The sequence below is a fragment of the Nematostella vectensis genome, chromosome 5, assembly GCF_932526225.1.
Source record: "Nematostella vectensis chromosome 5, jaNemVect1.1, whole genome shotgun sequence".
In the NCBI taxonomy this organism is placed as follows: domain Eukaryota; kingdom Metazoa; phylum Cnidaria; class Anthozoa; order Actiniaria; family Edwardsiidae; genus Nematostella; species Nematostella vectensis.
The window spans coordinates 6,126,354-6,142,666 of NC_064038.1; the positions used below are offsets into that span (position 1 = coordinate 6,126,354).

Consider the following 16,313-nt stretch of genomic DNA (forward strand, 5'->3'; position numbering starts at 1 on the left):
AAATAATTCATCCCGTTCAAAACTGCGCGCCAAGCCGCCACCTTGAAGTCTTAAAAACCGCTGACTCTTTTCAGCGTTAGGCTCAAGGAACACAGGTTACCCAGCAAATGTTGGCTAATGTTTTTTATCCAATTGGCGGAAAGTCGAGGCGAGATTTATTTGGTCATTGGATGGTTTTTATTTCACTTTTGCTATATGTCGATCCAACGCTTGACTTTCATCGTCGGTTATAACTTTACAAGTAGAAAACAACCATACTGATTTTCATCTTTCATCAAAACATAGTAGAAGTCTAGAACCATAGTTAGAGTCTCCTCTATTACTATGATCAAAATGTCAAAATGACTGTAAAATGCTTCGGACACCCTGTGGTTCCCCAACTGTGAGTCCTGGCGTATAACCAATTAGCCAATCAGATTTAAGCTACGTTGAAAAGATGGCGGACTTCGTCATTCGTAGTTGTTTTAGACGAAAGTTAAAAACTTGTTATTTTTCTAACCAAAACCAAGGATTGCTGCAAAAAGAGCCCTGGGATTGATCAACAGCACATTGTTTTCTTGGATAAATGTTATTTGAAACAGACAGGGATAAAACAAAGAATTGAAACACAGAATACGATTGATTCGAACGAAGTGATGTCAACATCAACAATAACATCAACAGAAAAATAACGTTTTCCAAGTATAAATTGCGGTACGTACCGAGTTTAAGAAGATACAAGAATTAATGCATTTGGCGTTATTCTGTTACTTGCGAAAAAATGTCCATCAGACTGAAAGTACGCTTCAAATAAGTGGGCTGGGCCGTTCTATGTTTGTGACTTCTGAAGTTACAAAGTATATTATTTTTTATCGTTGTTCGTTTTAAAAACGTTAAATTAAAATGTCGTTACATAAGTACATCACTCAAAGACAAATCGTAAAAGAAAGACTGTCAAGGAAATCTGTGACAGACATTGTGACAAGAAAAATACCATATTTACTGAAGCCCACAAAAATATCACTGGAGCAATCTGACAAAGTGTTTGCGTCCCAGTGGCTTGATGAACAGAAAGTAGTTTGTGGCACTAAATCAAATCAGGTGAGTTTATGAACTTATTGATTGTTTGCTTGTCCGCCCGTGTTGCTGTCAATTGCAGCTCTTCAATCACACTAAGAAGTTTCAAAATTTCCCCTGAAAAAACAAACAGTATTGACACCCCCTTTCAAACCATTCACTCTCGCTGAATATAACAATATGTGCATTCACACAATGATATTTTGAACTCATAGAGCATAAATAGTAGAGGGAAACTTTTGTATTGTCTTTTGTATACTCTGTGTTTGTCCCCTTCACTCCAGGTGCCATCCGCTTTTAGTCTATGACATGAGAACTATCGTCCATTCACCTGGGTATTAGTAGAGCTCTCTGTTTTTGTTTCCTTGACTATATTTTCCATCTGCTTCATGTATACCCAACAGATTGGAGAGTGAGACTAGGTGTTATTTCCCTGTTATTGCTTTTTGACAATGGGTGTTATTTCACTCACCAAATTCTCAGGTGCTTTGTATATTATGCTTGTCTCTTTTATAAACAATGATGTTTGTGTCCTTATTTTTATACACTTGGAGAGTGTTTTTTAATGCAATTTCAGGAAAGAGAGGGGGGATATAGTGAGTGTGGGAGTTTATTTGAAAGGGGAAGGACTTATTAGAGAGGGGGGCTTAAAAAAGAGAGCTTTTACGATTCACTTGTACTCTTGGAAAAGTGTTACTTTTTATTATCTTATGCATCTTTGGAAAAAGATGGGTTTGAATTAAAAGAAATGAGGGCTTAATAGGGTTTTACAGTAATGAACTTTCTTGTGTGTTTGTAATATTCCAGCTTTATGTGATTGACATGAAGACTAAAAAAAGGGTGAATATACCAACCCTTGAGGGGAGTGAGGAAAGTGTCATGCCTGATGTGTCCACGGGTATCCATGATATCCAGATAAATGAGAAAAAGCTGCTCGCAACCAGTGGTGAAAACCCCAACCACCTAGCAGTGTACAGGATACCAACATTTGACCCAGTCTGTGTTGGAGAGGTACTGTACTGCAACTAGTTGTAGAGAGTGTGTGCACTGCAAAACAAGTCGTTATTGAGCTATAATTCTCTAGGTTGGTAGTCTGCACACACTATAATTCTCTAGGTTATTAGTCTGCACACACTATAATTCTCTAGGTTGTTAGTCTGCACACACTATAATGCTCTAGGTTGTTAGTCTGCATACACTATAATGCTCTAGGTTGTTAATCTGCACACACTATAATATTCTAGGTTGTTAGTCTGCACACACTATAATGCTCTAGGTTATTAGTCTGCACACACTATAATATTCTAGGTTGTTAGTCTGCACACACTATAATTCTCTAGGTTGTTAGTCTGCACACACTATAATGCTCTAGGTTGTTAGTCTGCACACACTACAATGCTCTAGGTTGTTAATCTGCACACACTATAATGCTCTAGGTTGTTAGTCTGCACACACTATAATATTCTAGGTTGTTAGTCGGCACACACTATAATGCTTTAAGTTATTAGTGTGCACACACTATAATGCTCTAGGTTGTTAGTCTGCACACACTATAATGCTTTAGGTTGTTAGTCTGCACACACTATAATGCTCTAGGTTGTTAGTCTACACACACTATAATGCTCTAGGTTGTTAATCTGCACACACTATAATGCTCTAGGTTGTTAGTCTGCACACACTATAATGCTTTAGGTTGTTAGTCTACACACACTATAATGCTCTAGGTTGTTAGTCTGCACACACTATAATGCTCTAGGTTGTTAGTCTGCACACACTATAATGCTTTAGGTTGTTAGTCTGCATACACTATAATGCTCTAGGTTGTTAATCTGCACACACTATAATGCTCTAGGTTGTTAGTCTGCACACACTATAATATTCTAGGTTGTTAGTCTGCACACACTATAATTCTCTAGGTTATTAGTCTGCACACACTATAATGCTCTGGGTTGTTAGTCTGCACACACTATAATGCTCTAGGTTGTTAGTCTGCACACACTATAATGCTCTAGGTTGTTAGTCTGCATACACTATAATTCTCTAGGTTGTTAATCTGCACACACTATAATGCTCTAGGTTGTTAGTCTGCATACAATGCTCTAGGTTGTTAGTCTGCATACAATGCTCTAGGTTGTTAGTCTGCACACACTATAATGCTCTAGGTTGTTAATCTGCACACACTATAATATTCTAGGTTGTTAGTCTGCACACACTAATGCTCTAGGTTGTTAGTCTGCACACACTATAATATTCTAGGTTGTTAGTCTGCACACACTATAATGCTCTAGGTTATTAGTCTGCACACACTATAATATTCTAGGTTGTTAGTCTGCACACACTATAATTCTCTAGGTTGTTAGTCTGCACACACTATAATGCTCTAGGTTGTTAGTCTGCACACACTACAATGCTCTAGGTTGTTAATCTGCACACACTATAATGCTCTAGGTTGTTAGTCTGCACACACTATAATATTCTAGGTTGTTAGTCGGCACACACTATAATGCTTTAGGTTGTTAGTGTGCACACACTATAATGCTCTAGGTTGTTAGTCTGCACACACTATAATGCTTTAGGTTGTTAGTCTGCACACACTATAATGCTCTAGGTTGTTAGTCTACACACACTATAATGCTCTAGGTTGTTAATCTGCACACACTATAATGCTCTAGGTTGTTAGTCTGCACACACTATAATGCTTTAGGTTGTTAGTCTACACACACTATAATGCTCTAGGTTGTTAGTCTGCACACACTATAATGCTCTAGGTTGTTAGTCTGCACACACTATAATGCTCTAGGTTGTTAGTCTGCACACACTATAATGCTTTAGGTTGTTAGTCTGCATACACTATAATGCTCTAGGTTGTTAATCTGCACACACTATAATGCTCTAGGTTGTTAGTCTGCACACACTATAATATTCTAGGTTGTTAGTCTGCACACACTATAATTCTCTAGGTTATTAGTCTGCACACACTATAATGCTCTGGGTTGTTAGTCTGCACACACTATAATGCTCTAGGTTGTTAGTCTGCACACACTATAATGCTCTAGGTTGTTAGTCTGCATACACTATAATTCTCTAGGTTGTTAATCTGCACACACTATAATGCTCTAGGTTGTTAGTCTGCATACAATGCTCTAGGTTGTTAGTCTGCATACAATGCTCTAGGTTGTTAGTCTGCACACACTATAATGCTCTAGGTTGTTAATCTGCACACACTATAATGCTCTAGGTTGTTAGTCTGCATACAATGCTCTAGGTTGTTAGTCTGCACACACTATAATGCTCTAGGTTGTTAGTCTGCACACACTATAATGCTCTAGGTTGTTAGTCTGCATACACTATAATGCTCTAGGTTGTTAGTCCGCACACACTATAAATAATGCTCTAGGTTGTTAGTCTGCACACACTATAATGCTCTAGGTTGTTAGTCTGCATACACTATAATTCTCTAGGTTGTTAATCTGCACACACTATAATGCTCTAGGTTGTTAGTCTGCATACAATGCTCTAGGTTGTTAGTCTGCATACAATGCTCTAGGTTGTTAGTCTGCACACACTATAATGCTCTAGGTTGTTAATCTGCACACACTATAATGCTCTAGGTTGTTAGTCTGCATACAATGCTCTAGGTTGTTAGTCTGCACACACTATAATGCTCTGGGTTGTTAGTCTGCACACACTATAATGCTCTAGGTTGTTAGTCTGCACACACTATAATACTCTGGGTTGTTAGTCTGCACACACTATAATGCTCTAGGTTGTTAGTCTGCACACACTATAATGGTCTAGGTTGTTAATCTGCACACACTATAATGCTCTAGGTTGTTAGTCTGCACACACTGTAATGCTCTAGGTTGTTAGTCTGCACACACTATAATGCTCTAGGTTGTTAGTCTGCATACACTATAATTCTCTAGGTTGTTAGTCTGCACACACTATAATTCTCTAGGTTGTTAGTCTGCACACACTGTAATGCTCTAGGTTGTTAGTCTGCACACTTTAATGCTCTAGGTTGTTAGTCTGCACACACTATAATGCTCTAGGTTGTTAGTCTGCATACACTATAATTCTCTAGTTGTTAATCTGCACACACTATAATGCTCTAGGTTGTTATTCTGCATACACTATAATGCTCTAGGTTGTTAGTCTGCATACACTATAATGCTCTAGGTTGTTAGTCTGCACACACTATAATGCTCTAGGTTGTTAGTCTGCACACACTATAATGCTCTAGGTTGTTAGTCTGCACACACTATAATGCTCTAGGTTGTTAGTCTGCACACACTATAATGCTCTAGGTTGTTAGTCTGCACACACTATAATGCTCTAGGTTGTTAGTCTGCATACACTATAATGCTCTAGGTTGTTAGTCTGCACACACTATAATGCTCTAGGTTGTTAGTCGGCACACACTATAATGCTCTAGGTTGTTAGTCTGCATACACTATAATGCTCTAGGTTGTTAGTCTGCACACACTATAATGCTCTAGGTTGTTAGTCTGCACACACTATAATGCTCTAGGTTGTTAGTCCGCACACACTATAATGCTCTAGGTTGTTAGTCTGCACACACTATAATGCTCTAGGTTGTTAGTCTGCACTTAGTCTGAACACACTATAATGCTCTAGGTTGTTAGTCTGCACACACTATAATGCTCTAGGTTGTTAGTCTGCATACACTATAATTCTCTAGGTTGTTAATCTGCACACACTATAATGCTCTAGGTTGTTAGTCTGCATACAATGCTCTAGGTTGTTAGTCTGCACACACTATAATGCTCTAGGTTGTTAATCTGCACACACTATAATGCTCTAGGTTGTTAGTCTGCACACACTATAATATTCTAGGTTGTTAGTCTGCACACACTATAATTCTCTAGGTTATTAGTCTGCACACACTATAATGCTCTAGGTTGTTAGTCTGCATACACTATAATGCTCTAGGTTGTTAGTCTGCACACACTATAATGCTCTAGGTTGTTAGTCTGCACACACTATAATGCTCTAGGTTGTTAGTCTGCACACACTATAATGCTCTGGGTTGTTAGTCTGCATACACTATAATGCTCTAGGTTGTAAGTCTGCACACACTATAATACTCTGGGTTGTTAGTCTGCACACACTATAATGCTCTAGGTTGTTAGTCTGCACACACTATAATGCTCTAGGTTGTTAATCTGCACACACTATAATGCTCTAGGTTGTTAGTCTGCACACACTGTAATGCTCTAGGTTGTTAGTCTGCACACACTATAATGCTCTAGGTTGTTAGTCTGCATACACTATAATTCTCTAGGTTGTTAGTCTGCACACACTATAATTCTCTAGGTTGTTAGTCTGCACACACTGTAATGCTCTAGGTTGTTAGTCTGCACACACTATAATGCTCTAGGTTGTTAGTCTGAACACACTATAATGCTCTAGGTTGTTAGTCTGCACACACTATAATGCTCTAGGTTGTTAGTCTGCACACACTATAATGCTCTGGGTTGTTAGTCTGCATACACTATAATGCTCTAGGTTGTAAGTCTGCACACACTATAATACTCTGGGTTGTTAGTCTGCACACACTATAATGCTCTAGGTTGTTAGTATGCACACACTTAATATTCTAGGTTGTTAGTGTGCACACACTATAATGCTCTAGGTTGTTAGTCTGCATACACTATAATGCTCTAGGTTGTTAGTCTGCACACACTATAATGCTCTAGGTTGTTAGTCTGCATACACTATAATGCTCTAGGTTGTTAGTCTGCACACACTATAATGCTCTAGGTTGTTAGTCTGCACACACTATAATGCCCTAGGTTGTTATTTTGCATACACTATAATGCTCTAGGTTGTTAGTCTGCACACACTATAATGCTCTAGGTTGTTAGTCTGCACACACTATAATGCTCTAGGTTGTTAGTCTGCACACACTATAATATTCTGGGTTGTTAGTCTGCACACACTATAATGCCCTAGGTTGTTAGTCTGCACACACTATAATTCTCTAGGTTGTTAGTCTGCACACACTATAATGCTCTAGGTTGTTATTTTGCATACACTATAATGCTCTATGTTGTTAGTCTGCATACACTATAATGCCCTAAGTTGTTAGTCTGCACACACTATAATGCTCTAGGTTGTTAGTCTGCACACACTATAATGCTCTAGGTTGTTAGTCTGCACACACTATAATGCTCTAGGTTGTTATTTTGCACACACTATAATGCTCTAGGTTGTTAGTCTGCACACACTATAATGCTCTAGGTTGTTAGTCTGCACACACTACAATGCTCTAGGTTGTTATTTTGCATACACTATAATGCTCTATGTTGTTAGTCTGCACACACTATAATGCCCTAGGTTGTTAGTCTGCACACACTATAATGCTCTAGGTTGTTAGTCTGCACACACTATAATGCTCTAGGTTGTTAGTCTGCACACACTATAATGCTCTAGGGTTGTTAGTCTGCACACACTATAATGCTCTAGGTTGTTAGTCTGCATACAATGCTCTGGGTTGTTAGTCTACACACACTATAATGCTCTAGGTTGTTAGTCTGCACACACTATAATGCTCTAGGTTGTTAGTCTGCACACACTATAATGCTCTAGGGTTGTTAGTCTGCACACACTATAATGCTCTAGGTTGTTAGTCTGCATACAATGCTCTGGGTTGTTAGTCTACACACACTATAATGCTCTAGGTTGTTAGTCTGCACACACTATAATGCTCTAGGTTGTTAGTCTGCACACACTATAATGCTCTAGGTTGTTAGTCTGCACACACTATAATGCTCTAGGGTTGTTAGTCTGCACACACTATAATGCTCTAGGTTGTTAGTCTGCATACAATGCTCTGGGTTGTTAGTCTACACACACTATAATGCTCTAGGTTGTTAGTCTGCACACACTATAATGCTCTAGGTTGTTAGTCTGCACACACTATAATGCTCTAGGGTTGTTAGTCTGCACACACTATAATGCTCTAGGTTGTTAGTCTGCATACAATGCTCTGGGTTGTTAGTCTACACACACTATAATGCTCTAGGTTGTTAGTCTGCACACACTATAATGCTCTAGGTTGTTAGTCTGCACACACTATAATGCTCTAGGTTGTTAGTCTGCACACACTATAATATTCTAGGTTGTATAATCTAGAGCGTGTGTGAGTTTGCTATTTATAGTGCAGCATCTAAGGCTCAATATACCCCACAGGCACATACTGATTGGGTGTTTGCGACTGAATGGATAGACGATAATCATGTTACAACAGGTAAGGAAATGTATGTTTTTTTTTCATAGAGATGATAGAAGAGTTCTTTGCTATTTTTAAAAAAAACTAACAGAAAAAAATAAAAACACAGAAAAAAACGCTGTAAACTTAAAGTATGTTCGCTTCGAATTAACACTACCTCTTGCTTGTAAAGTAAAAAAAAAAAATCAAAATATCAAAACTGGATAGAATTGACCCCCAGCCCCCTATCCAATTTTTTTTGAAGGACCATACTATATACAGACAGAACTCAACACCAATAATATTCACAGGTTTTATTTTGGTATGGATTATTTTTTTTCTCAATTTTCCAATTTTTTTTCAAAGTTAGCCCTTGCCCCCCCCCCTTTGCTGGATGTTTTCTTATGGGGTTGATTAATGTAGGGATTTGTTTGCTGGGTCATTATGTCAAGAAAGCAAACAGTATGAACTCTTCTATCATCTCTTCTATCAAATCACAGCTAACCATTGTCATTTTAAATCTCCTCATTTTCATGTGTTTAAATCAAAAATAATTTCATTGTATTTTTAACCTCCTTAAGGATCTAGAGATGGCTCCATTGCATTATGGGAGATACCAGTCATGTGCAGTGCCACACCCGCTAGCAGCCTTCCCGGAATAAGACCCCCAGTGATCGCCCCTCTGAGTACACTGAAGAGCAATCTCTCGACCAACAGAATCAGGGATCTCGCCTTTAACAACAAGACGGGGGTACCATTCTTTTTTACTATACATCATAAGACCTTCATAAGACCATGTCTGAATTTGTGTGTAACCTTGTTTCTTTGATTTTATTTCTAGTTTCAAAAGAAAGCATTTTAAATAAATGATTTTTTGACATTATGTGTGATTTGCACGATTTTTAAGCTAAGTTCTGTACTGTATGTTTTGGACATTTTTTCGAGAGTAATCGAGAATAACCATAAAGTATGTTAACATTCTGTATTTCAGCACCTTGCAGCTTTATCACCACTGGCATTTATCCACATCTGGGACATGATCTCAGAGAAGCAAGTAAGTAATAGCATGCCTTCAACTAAAGCCTAGTGCACACTAGTGACATAACAACATAAGCATGACGTAACGGGAACAAAATTCTCCCACTCACAAGCGTCATTCCACTAAAATGAATACACATCCTTATAGCAATAATGCACTGGAAACATGTCATGTTAGAAAACATGATCATTTCTGTTGATTTCTCACACTTTTCATGTTCTGGCATAATGCTGTTAAGTTGTTCAAAGTGCTCTAAAAACATAATGCAATCTTTAATGAAGGCTCTTTTTATTTCCATTTGAAGGGAAGTTGATCTTCTAAAAAGTGAATCCTCTAATAACACACAATGACTTTTATACCTCTCTTTCCAGCAAGCTATCAGCCTCTCAAAAATTGTTTTAGTGAGTGACTTGAAAATGATTGGACACTAGCTGGGACACTCGATGTTACATAACAATCCATATTTTAGGTATAGGGGGGAAATGACCTATTTTATATGCGATTCCAGTTTAGGGCAGTGTGCATGACACTAGGAACTCTACTGTCATTTTTACTCACTGCACCCTCGAACTCTCTCATTGCACCCTCGAACTCTCTCACTGGACCCTCGAACTCTCTCACTGCACCCTCGAACTCTCTCACTGCACCCTCGAACTCTCTCACTGCACCCTCGAACTCTCTCACTGCACCCTCGAACTCTCTCACTGCACCCTCGAACTCTCTCACTGCACCCTCGAACTCTCTCACTGCACCCTCGAACTCTCTCACTGCACCCTCGAACTCTCTTATTGCAAGAAAAGCTATCCCTTCCCCCCCCCAACATAATGTATATCTGGCCCACTTTAATCCACCTCACTTTATCCTTTTAATATGCCTAGCTTTGAAAGTAATCCTTCTTGCTACCCTTTTTCCACTCATCGAACTCCTACCCCTACCTACCTAGTCCCTCTCACCACAGGAATAGGTGCCTGGCCCATTTGACCTCACAACACACCTCACCCTTCCCTTGCAGGTAGAGGTAGTCCCACTACCCTTCCACCATGAGAACGTATGCCTGGCCTTTCAGGAGGAGTGCTCACTCTACGCAGTTGGCTCGCAGTCACACGTGTCACTCCTTGATGCGAAGACCTCAAAGCCCATACACAATGTCATGACCAATGACATAGGAGCAGGTAACCATAGCAACCTTTCCCCAACGTCATTACTACTAGAGGTATAGGAAAATCATCCTTGTGCAGTACCGGGGTCATGAATTTCTTTGTCAGCAATATTCTAAGACGAAGTTGTTTTAGCCATCGAAAGTTATTTCCGAATAATTTCATATTCTTTATACATAACTAGCTTGTTACTGTGAGGGTTACACAGAATGCATTTACACCACCCTCCCCTCCCCCTCTTTACACTTTTTAGAATAGACACACCTGACGGGCTAAGCGAAGAAACATCGCTGATACGAGACTTTTTCCTTGTTCTCTGTAAGGTGTACGCTCCGTGAGCGTTAATAGTAGGCTCAGCATAGAAATATCGCTAATTCGAGACTTTTTTCCTTATCCTCTGTAAGGTGTACGCTCCGTGAGCTTTAAGGACATGATGGTCACTATAGGGACAGGCCACGGCTCCGTTTATTTCTACGACATTAGAGCGAACAGGTTCCTTTCTAAGCCGACACAGGAGCTGTTCTACCTACGATCTGGCAAAGGCTGGCTGGTAAGTGGTAATCATCTGCAATTCCATAAGGGGGTGATGTCTGATCTAGACAGCGACACCTCTGCTACTCGAGTCGTAGAGTGTAAATCAGCCTACGACTGATCTGACTACAGTGCTAAGATATGTCGTAGGCAGGTCGCATACGATTAAAGCCGCATTGTCACCAGTTTACTTCCGGAGGTACGACGGAAACCTATATTTTTTCTCGTCTCAGTAATTTCAGCTTCCAATTAAAATTAATTTAGTAATTTCAGCTTCCAATAAAATTACTCGTCTACTTTGATTGGCGGACAACCTGATGGTGTTTCAATAAGTCTAAGAATGAATTCCCGGGATGTTGAAATTTGCAGTAACGTTAATTATCACAAGCGCTTCCTCCGATAATACTTCGCTTGTGAAAATCGACCCCAAGTGAGCGATAGCTCAAACATAACCAAGGGGAATAGAACCTTCATGCTATAACCAAGGCTATTTGTGTTTTAGCGTCCAGATAGCACGCTGTTTGACTACTTCACGGACCAAGACACGGAATGTTTCCGTAACGCAATCTACACGCACTGCTATGACCCGACAGGAACCAAGTTATTTACCGCGGGAGGACCGCTAGCCCTTGTCCTGTACGGGAATTATGCAGCGCTTTGGGAATAGTGAATAGGCCAGGGCAGCGTTATAGGAATCAGTTTATCAGAGATAAAGACTTCAGTGTGTTGTCATTCATACATACATCTAAAAACCTGATTGAAGTATTAGGGGTATCAACTTCTCGGTTCTTATGTGATGGTAACTCTTGATAGTTCTCGCTGGAATCCGTGATATTTTATTAGATAATATAAATAATATCTAAGTTATATATTTTTAAAGAACAAGAAAATGAGGTACAAGCCATGATATTTTGTTCCTGACTATGTATTGTAATAAACTAAGTTTCTTTGCGTCTCGAGTCTGTTGTATGATTTGACAAGAGCGTCCATTTCACGGCAAATGCGTCTTTCGCGCGTCCGTACAATAGAATGTAGTCGATAAGCTGCGGTCTTTACTGCCTTTGCTTGCTGCTCTATCATGTGCGTTGACACTGAGAATAAACAAAGCAATAATATGTTTCTGTGGGATACACATTCGTGTCTATCTCTCTGTTTGTGCCCCTATTTAGCCAAACAAATGTTTTGGCGGGAATTTCAGTTTGTTTGTGACTAGCGAGTCATATTCATTCCAAGGTAATTTTGTAATGAATCACCACCACCACCTAGCATGCGCAAGCAGACGCCTGGTAGCCGCTCGTCCAAAAAGCTTTCTTTCTTGCAACCAAATAGATTACAGAATCGTTTACATGGCTATTCTGGGTCTGTTTGATTCGTTTCGCTTTTTGAGCTGTATTTAAAAAAACTTGCTAATTGTGGGGAGAGGTGTGAGGACAAGTAATGTCATGCCGAAGTTAAAAAAATGGGTATCCCATAATTAATGCAAAAAATCCCAAAAAGTTGAAAAACCTTTGCCTGGCGGCAAGATGTGCAATAATAGATAACAAAAAGCCTCCAAGGTGTGTTTGGAGGCCATGGAAATAGGTATTTATTTGTGTCTTGAGTTGTATTTGCTTTTTTTTTCTTTTTGTGATATTTTGAGCGTTTTGTTGAGAAGGTCTGTTTTTCCTTGTTCGATTTGATATATTTCTAAGAACCCGAGCTATTATTTGATATATTTCTAAGAACCCGAGCTATTGTTTGATATGTTTCTAAGAACCCGAGCTATTATTTGATATATTTCTAAGAACCCGAGCTATTATTTGATATGTTTCTAAGAACCCGAGCTATTATTTGATATATTTCTAAGAACCCGAGCTATTATTTGATATATTTCTAAGAACCCGAGCTATTATTTGATATATTTCTAAGAACCCGAGCTATTATTTGATATGTTTCTAAGAACCCGAGCTATTATTTGGGTGTAGTATTATTCACCTTGGTTGGATAAACCTCTCGACTATTTATCGCTTAGACTGACGCCTGGTGATTATCTTGATCTCGTTGCATTTACAAACAGCCCCCCGTCCCCGTATTCCCCCCTTGATTTATTTTCTCTGAGCTATAAGAGAAGCTGCTCATTTGACCTCTGTAAACCGTGGCGGCTTGCTGAGGCTTTTGTTTCATTTGATACCTGGATGTCTTTTTCGATGTCTGGCGCTCGTCATCCCCTCCGAACTATGAACATCGACGAGCCTTCGGATCACACTGTTCAGCGGTAGCCCTTTCACGCCTCTTCTTGGGACGGCAGTCTTTTTGCGACACAGTGGACAATGAATGTACTTGGATCGCTTTGATAGCATTTTGTGAAGGCATTCCTTACAGAAGCTATGTAGACATGCTGTTAATGTCCTTGGGTCGCTGAATACTTCGTAACAGACCGAACACCGAAGTTCGTCATTAAGTGCTCTCTGAAGTTTTTTGAGTGAGGACTGCTTTGATACTCGAAGAGTTTTGCTTTTAATTATTGGTGGAGTAGCTTGACTTGGCCTTGCCTGAAATAATGTGAAAACATGAAATTAATACGGGCGCTTCGTACTAATATGCGTCAACCCGGAACCAAATAATGCATATGTCAGTCGTCATTTTGTTGTTAATCAGTGGAGCAGTGTTTATTAAATACCCTAAGGGGTGGAAGGAAGATATTGGGGAAGGGCTCTGAAAATTGTAAGCACCCAAAGGAAGAGCTAAGTTGTCGTCTAAACACGCTTCAATTGACCTTTTCACTTCTACACGACGAAAGAAAGAGTTGACCAGTTTACTTATGTTTATGTTTCAGTATTCGCCAGTTACTTATTTATGAAAAAGAAATTTTGCCATTCACTATTTGCCTTTGTTTTAAATCAACACAGGGTTGAGAGAGTATGTTGAACGCCTCTGTGAAACAGAGTAGTTGCGCTGACGTATCGAGCGTTGGCCCTTGTTTGGAGCAACATTCTTCTCCAACCTTGTGTTTCTTTATATTTTGTCTACACCACGCAGCCAAAAATACAAGAAATGTATGAGACATTATCTAAAATACAAGAGAAAATGCCTTGAAAGGACCTTTTGGGCCCCCTCCTGTTAAAAATCCTGGCTACGCCGCTGACGCCTACGTGGGCTATCTTCAAGATATATGCATTCTTATGTACAAGGTTAAACATAAATTGTGCCCTAAATATATTTGCAATATTTTTAGTAGTAATCCCAGTTCATATAATCTAATGCAATCTGATTCTGCAATGCCAAGGTTTAACTCTGTTAAAATGCAGTAAACATTCGATCAGGTCATTGGCCCCAAACTATGGTCAAAAATAAGATTAATAGGAATGCCCCATCCCTCACAATCAACAACATAAGAAAGCTGAGTAATCTAGATGCGTTGATAGATGATGGGTGCAGAAGTTGTGCTCTCTGCTCTTCTTAAAGATTAATGTTTTCTCGATGTATATAGCCACCTGTACATAGCCCGGTTACACTCAGATATACTATATTTTATTCAAATATAGCTTTTAATAGTTAGCGATTTATTTATTTCAATCTATTTTTGTTGTCCCCGTATTAGTGGGGGAGTTTTTCTCCCCAGCTAGGTGGTTCTGACATGTTAATTAAGTTTCTGTCTATCTTTCTAGTTTCGACAGCTTGTCTGTAGATTTTCTATTTATACAACCTTTACCTTTCTTTCGTAGCCTTTTGTATTTGTTTTCTTGGAAATTTTAAGGGCATGTCTCTCTAGAGAAGTAGTTTTATTTGGATATGTTTGAGCCATTGCAGCAGCGCAGATTGTAGAATCCGTCCATTGCGCAACAATAGGCCATTCCAGCTATAAGTTTGTGCGTGCATTACCATAGAAACCTACCTCAACTACCAGAATGCAGTGCGCGCATTTTTAAGCTTGCACCAAACGACGCGCGCGTTGCATGACTGAAGTCAGCCTTTCGTACCTTGACTCAATCGATTCAACCCTACGGTTGTGTCTGTTTTCGCCAGAGCACGCGCATACGTTTTTCAGCTCTGTCACTTTGGGTGCCAGCAGCATGTCGTGCCCAGGCTTAACATAATAGACCGAGCGCTCTCCGGTCGGCCTTTTTTCGCCGCGCTTTCGGCTTCAAGGCGGTGCGAGAACCCAGGATATCTGGGTGGCCAAATGTGAGCTACTTCATTTCGCAATTTTTTGTCTGCGAATTACTGCGCAGAATAAGCAAAGAGAAAGGGAAAATGCACTATAAAAAGCATTGTTTCCAATATGTTTTTCGTGCATTTTGATACCCGCTTAAATTTGCATTGCTTGTCTCTCCTCTGCTCCTAAAATTCCTTTTTATACACCTCAACAACAATTTTTATTCTTGTTTAAACACTTTAATAGTGAGTTTCGGCCAATTTTAAACTCTATTATAGCTTTCTGGCCTCTCTACGGAGCTCTGCACTCAGTGAAGTGATGAAATGACGAATGACAGCTTGCCTAAGATACATCCAGAACTTAATACCATTATATTCACACGGATAGTGTGGTTATTAAGACTGGAATTTCACAAATAAAAGCTTGAAAGTCTTCATAATCATGAATCATGTAGTAAATCTTATTCCAGTAGTGACAAGGGTTTCTTGAGTGACATGATTTCTGAACATTTCCGTGAAGAATTGAAGTTCGTTCATCTAAAAATATCGTAAATCAAAGAAAAAATAAAGGCCTTCTTGTATTAAAATACATAACATAGACTCTAAAAATGCCTAGGTATTCAATCTCACCGAATGCAGAGAAAAAAAAGAATTTTTAGGAGTCAGCTCGATGCATCTTGAATGAACTCCAAATTCGCCGTCTCCCTTAATTATTTATATAACATTTAGATAACTTAACAGATACAAGGACACCATCCTACGAGTAGAGCATTGTGATCATGGAGCTACGAGGAGCAGCTAAAAAGATAAAAAACAGGTGGCGAACGAAGTAAAGAAGTGCAGAGGGAAAAAAGTTTGTTGTGAACTAGGTCGCGAGGTGCCCATACCAAATATGGCGCGATGAACCATATATGGATGCTTGATTTACAAGCTAACCCAATCTAAAAATAGCTTTCACGGACGACATCATGGGCCACGGTAATTCGTTCTCTTATATCATGGTCTCTTGGTATTTGTCATCCGATTTGCACCTTTGAAAGTTCAATGATAATCTTTGGCGAATTTTCGTGATTTGAAGAAGATTGACAATAAAAAAGATTACTGTTTTTTTTTTTACTAATGGGATCTGTCCTACTGGAAAGTTTGCCAGGAAGAATTATCA

At 39.3% G+C, this 16,313-nt stretch overlaps 2 protein-coding genes across 2 annotated transcripts; one reads left to right on the forward strand and one right to left on the reverse strand.

Moving 5' to 3' along the window:
* Nucleotides 1-393: 393 nt before the first annotated feature.
* On the forward strand, nt 394-11,969 carry LOC5511184 (DDB1- and CUL4-associated factor 12). Its single transcript, XM_032380416.2, has 8 exons — nt 394-1,080; nt 1,864-2,067; nt 8,272-8,329; nt 8,872-9,041; nt 9,282-9,344; nt 10,342-10,501; nt 10,891-11,036; nt 11,520-11,969. The coding sequence occupies exons 1-8, from the start codon at nt 883-885 to the stop codon at nt 11,682-11,684; spliced, it is 1,164 nt and encodes a 387-aa protein (XP_032236307.2). The 5' UTR covers nt 394-882; the 3' UTR covers nt 11,685-11,969.
* LOC5511199 (RING finger protein 224) lies at nt 11,831-14,944 on the reverse strand. Its single transcript, XM_001631541.3, has 3 exons — nt 14,709-14,944; nt 13,188-13,548; nt 11,831-12,108 (listed from the first exon to the last, which is right to left on the reverse strand). The coding sequence occupies exons 1-3, from the start codon at nt 14,799-14,801 to the stop codon at nt 11,939-11,941; spliced, it is 624 nt and encodes a 207-aa protein (XP_001631591.2). The 5' UTR covers nt 14,802-14,944; the 3' UTR covers nt 11,831-11,938.
* Between the last annotated feature and the right edge of the window lie 1,369 nt (nt 14,945-16,313).

Excerpts from the sequence above, each read along its gene's own strand:
- LOC5511184 (XM_032380416.2), top strand. The coding sequence starts at position 883 with ATGTCGTTACATAAGTACATCACTCAAAGACAAATCGTAAAAGAAAGA. Across the intron at positions 9,042-9,281 it reads CCTTTAACAACAAGACGGGG|CACCTTGCAGCTTTATCACC; the intron begins GTACCATTCTTT and ends TCTGTATTTCAG. Across the intron at positions 10,502-10,890 it reads GACCAATGACATAGGAGCAG|GTGTACGCTCCGTGAGCTTT; the intron begins GTAACCATAGCA and ends ATCCTCTGTAAG.
- LOC5511199 (XM_001631541.3), bottom strand. The coding sequence starts at position 14,801 with ATGGCTCAAACATATCCAAATAAAACTACTTCTCTAGAGAGACATGCC. Across the intron at positions 13,549-14,708 it reads CAAAAGGCTACGAAAGAAAG|GCAAGGCCAAGTCAAGCTAC; the intron begins GTAAAGGTTGTA and ends ACATTATTTCAG. Across the intron at positions 12,109-13,187 it reads ACATCGAAAAAGACATCCAG|TGTCAACGCACATGATAGAG; the intron begins GTATCAAATGAA and ends GTTTATTCTCAG.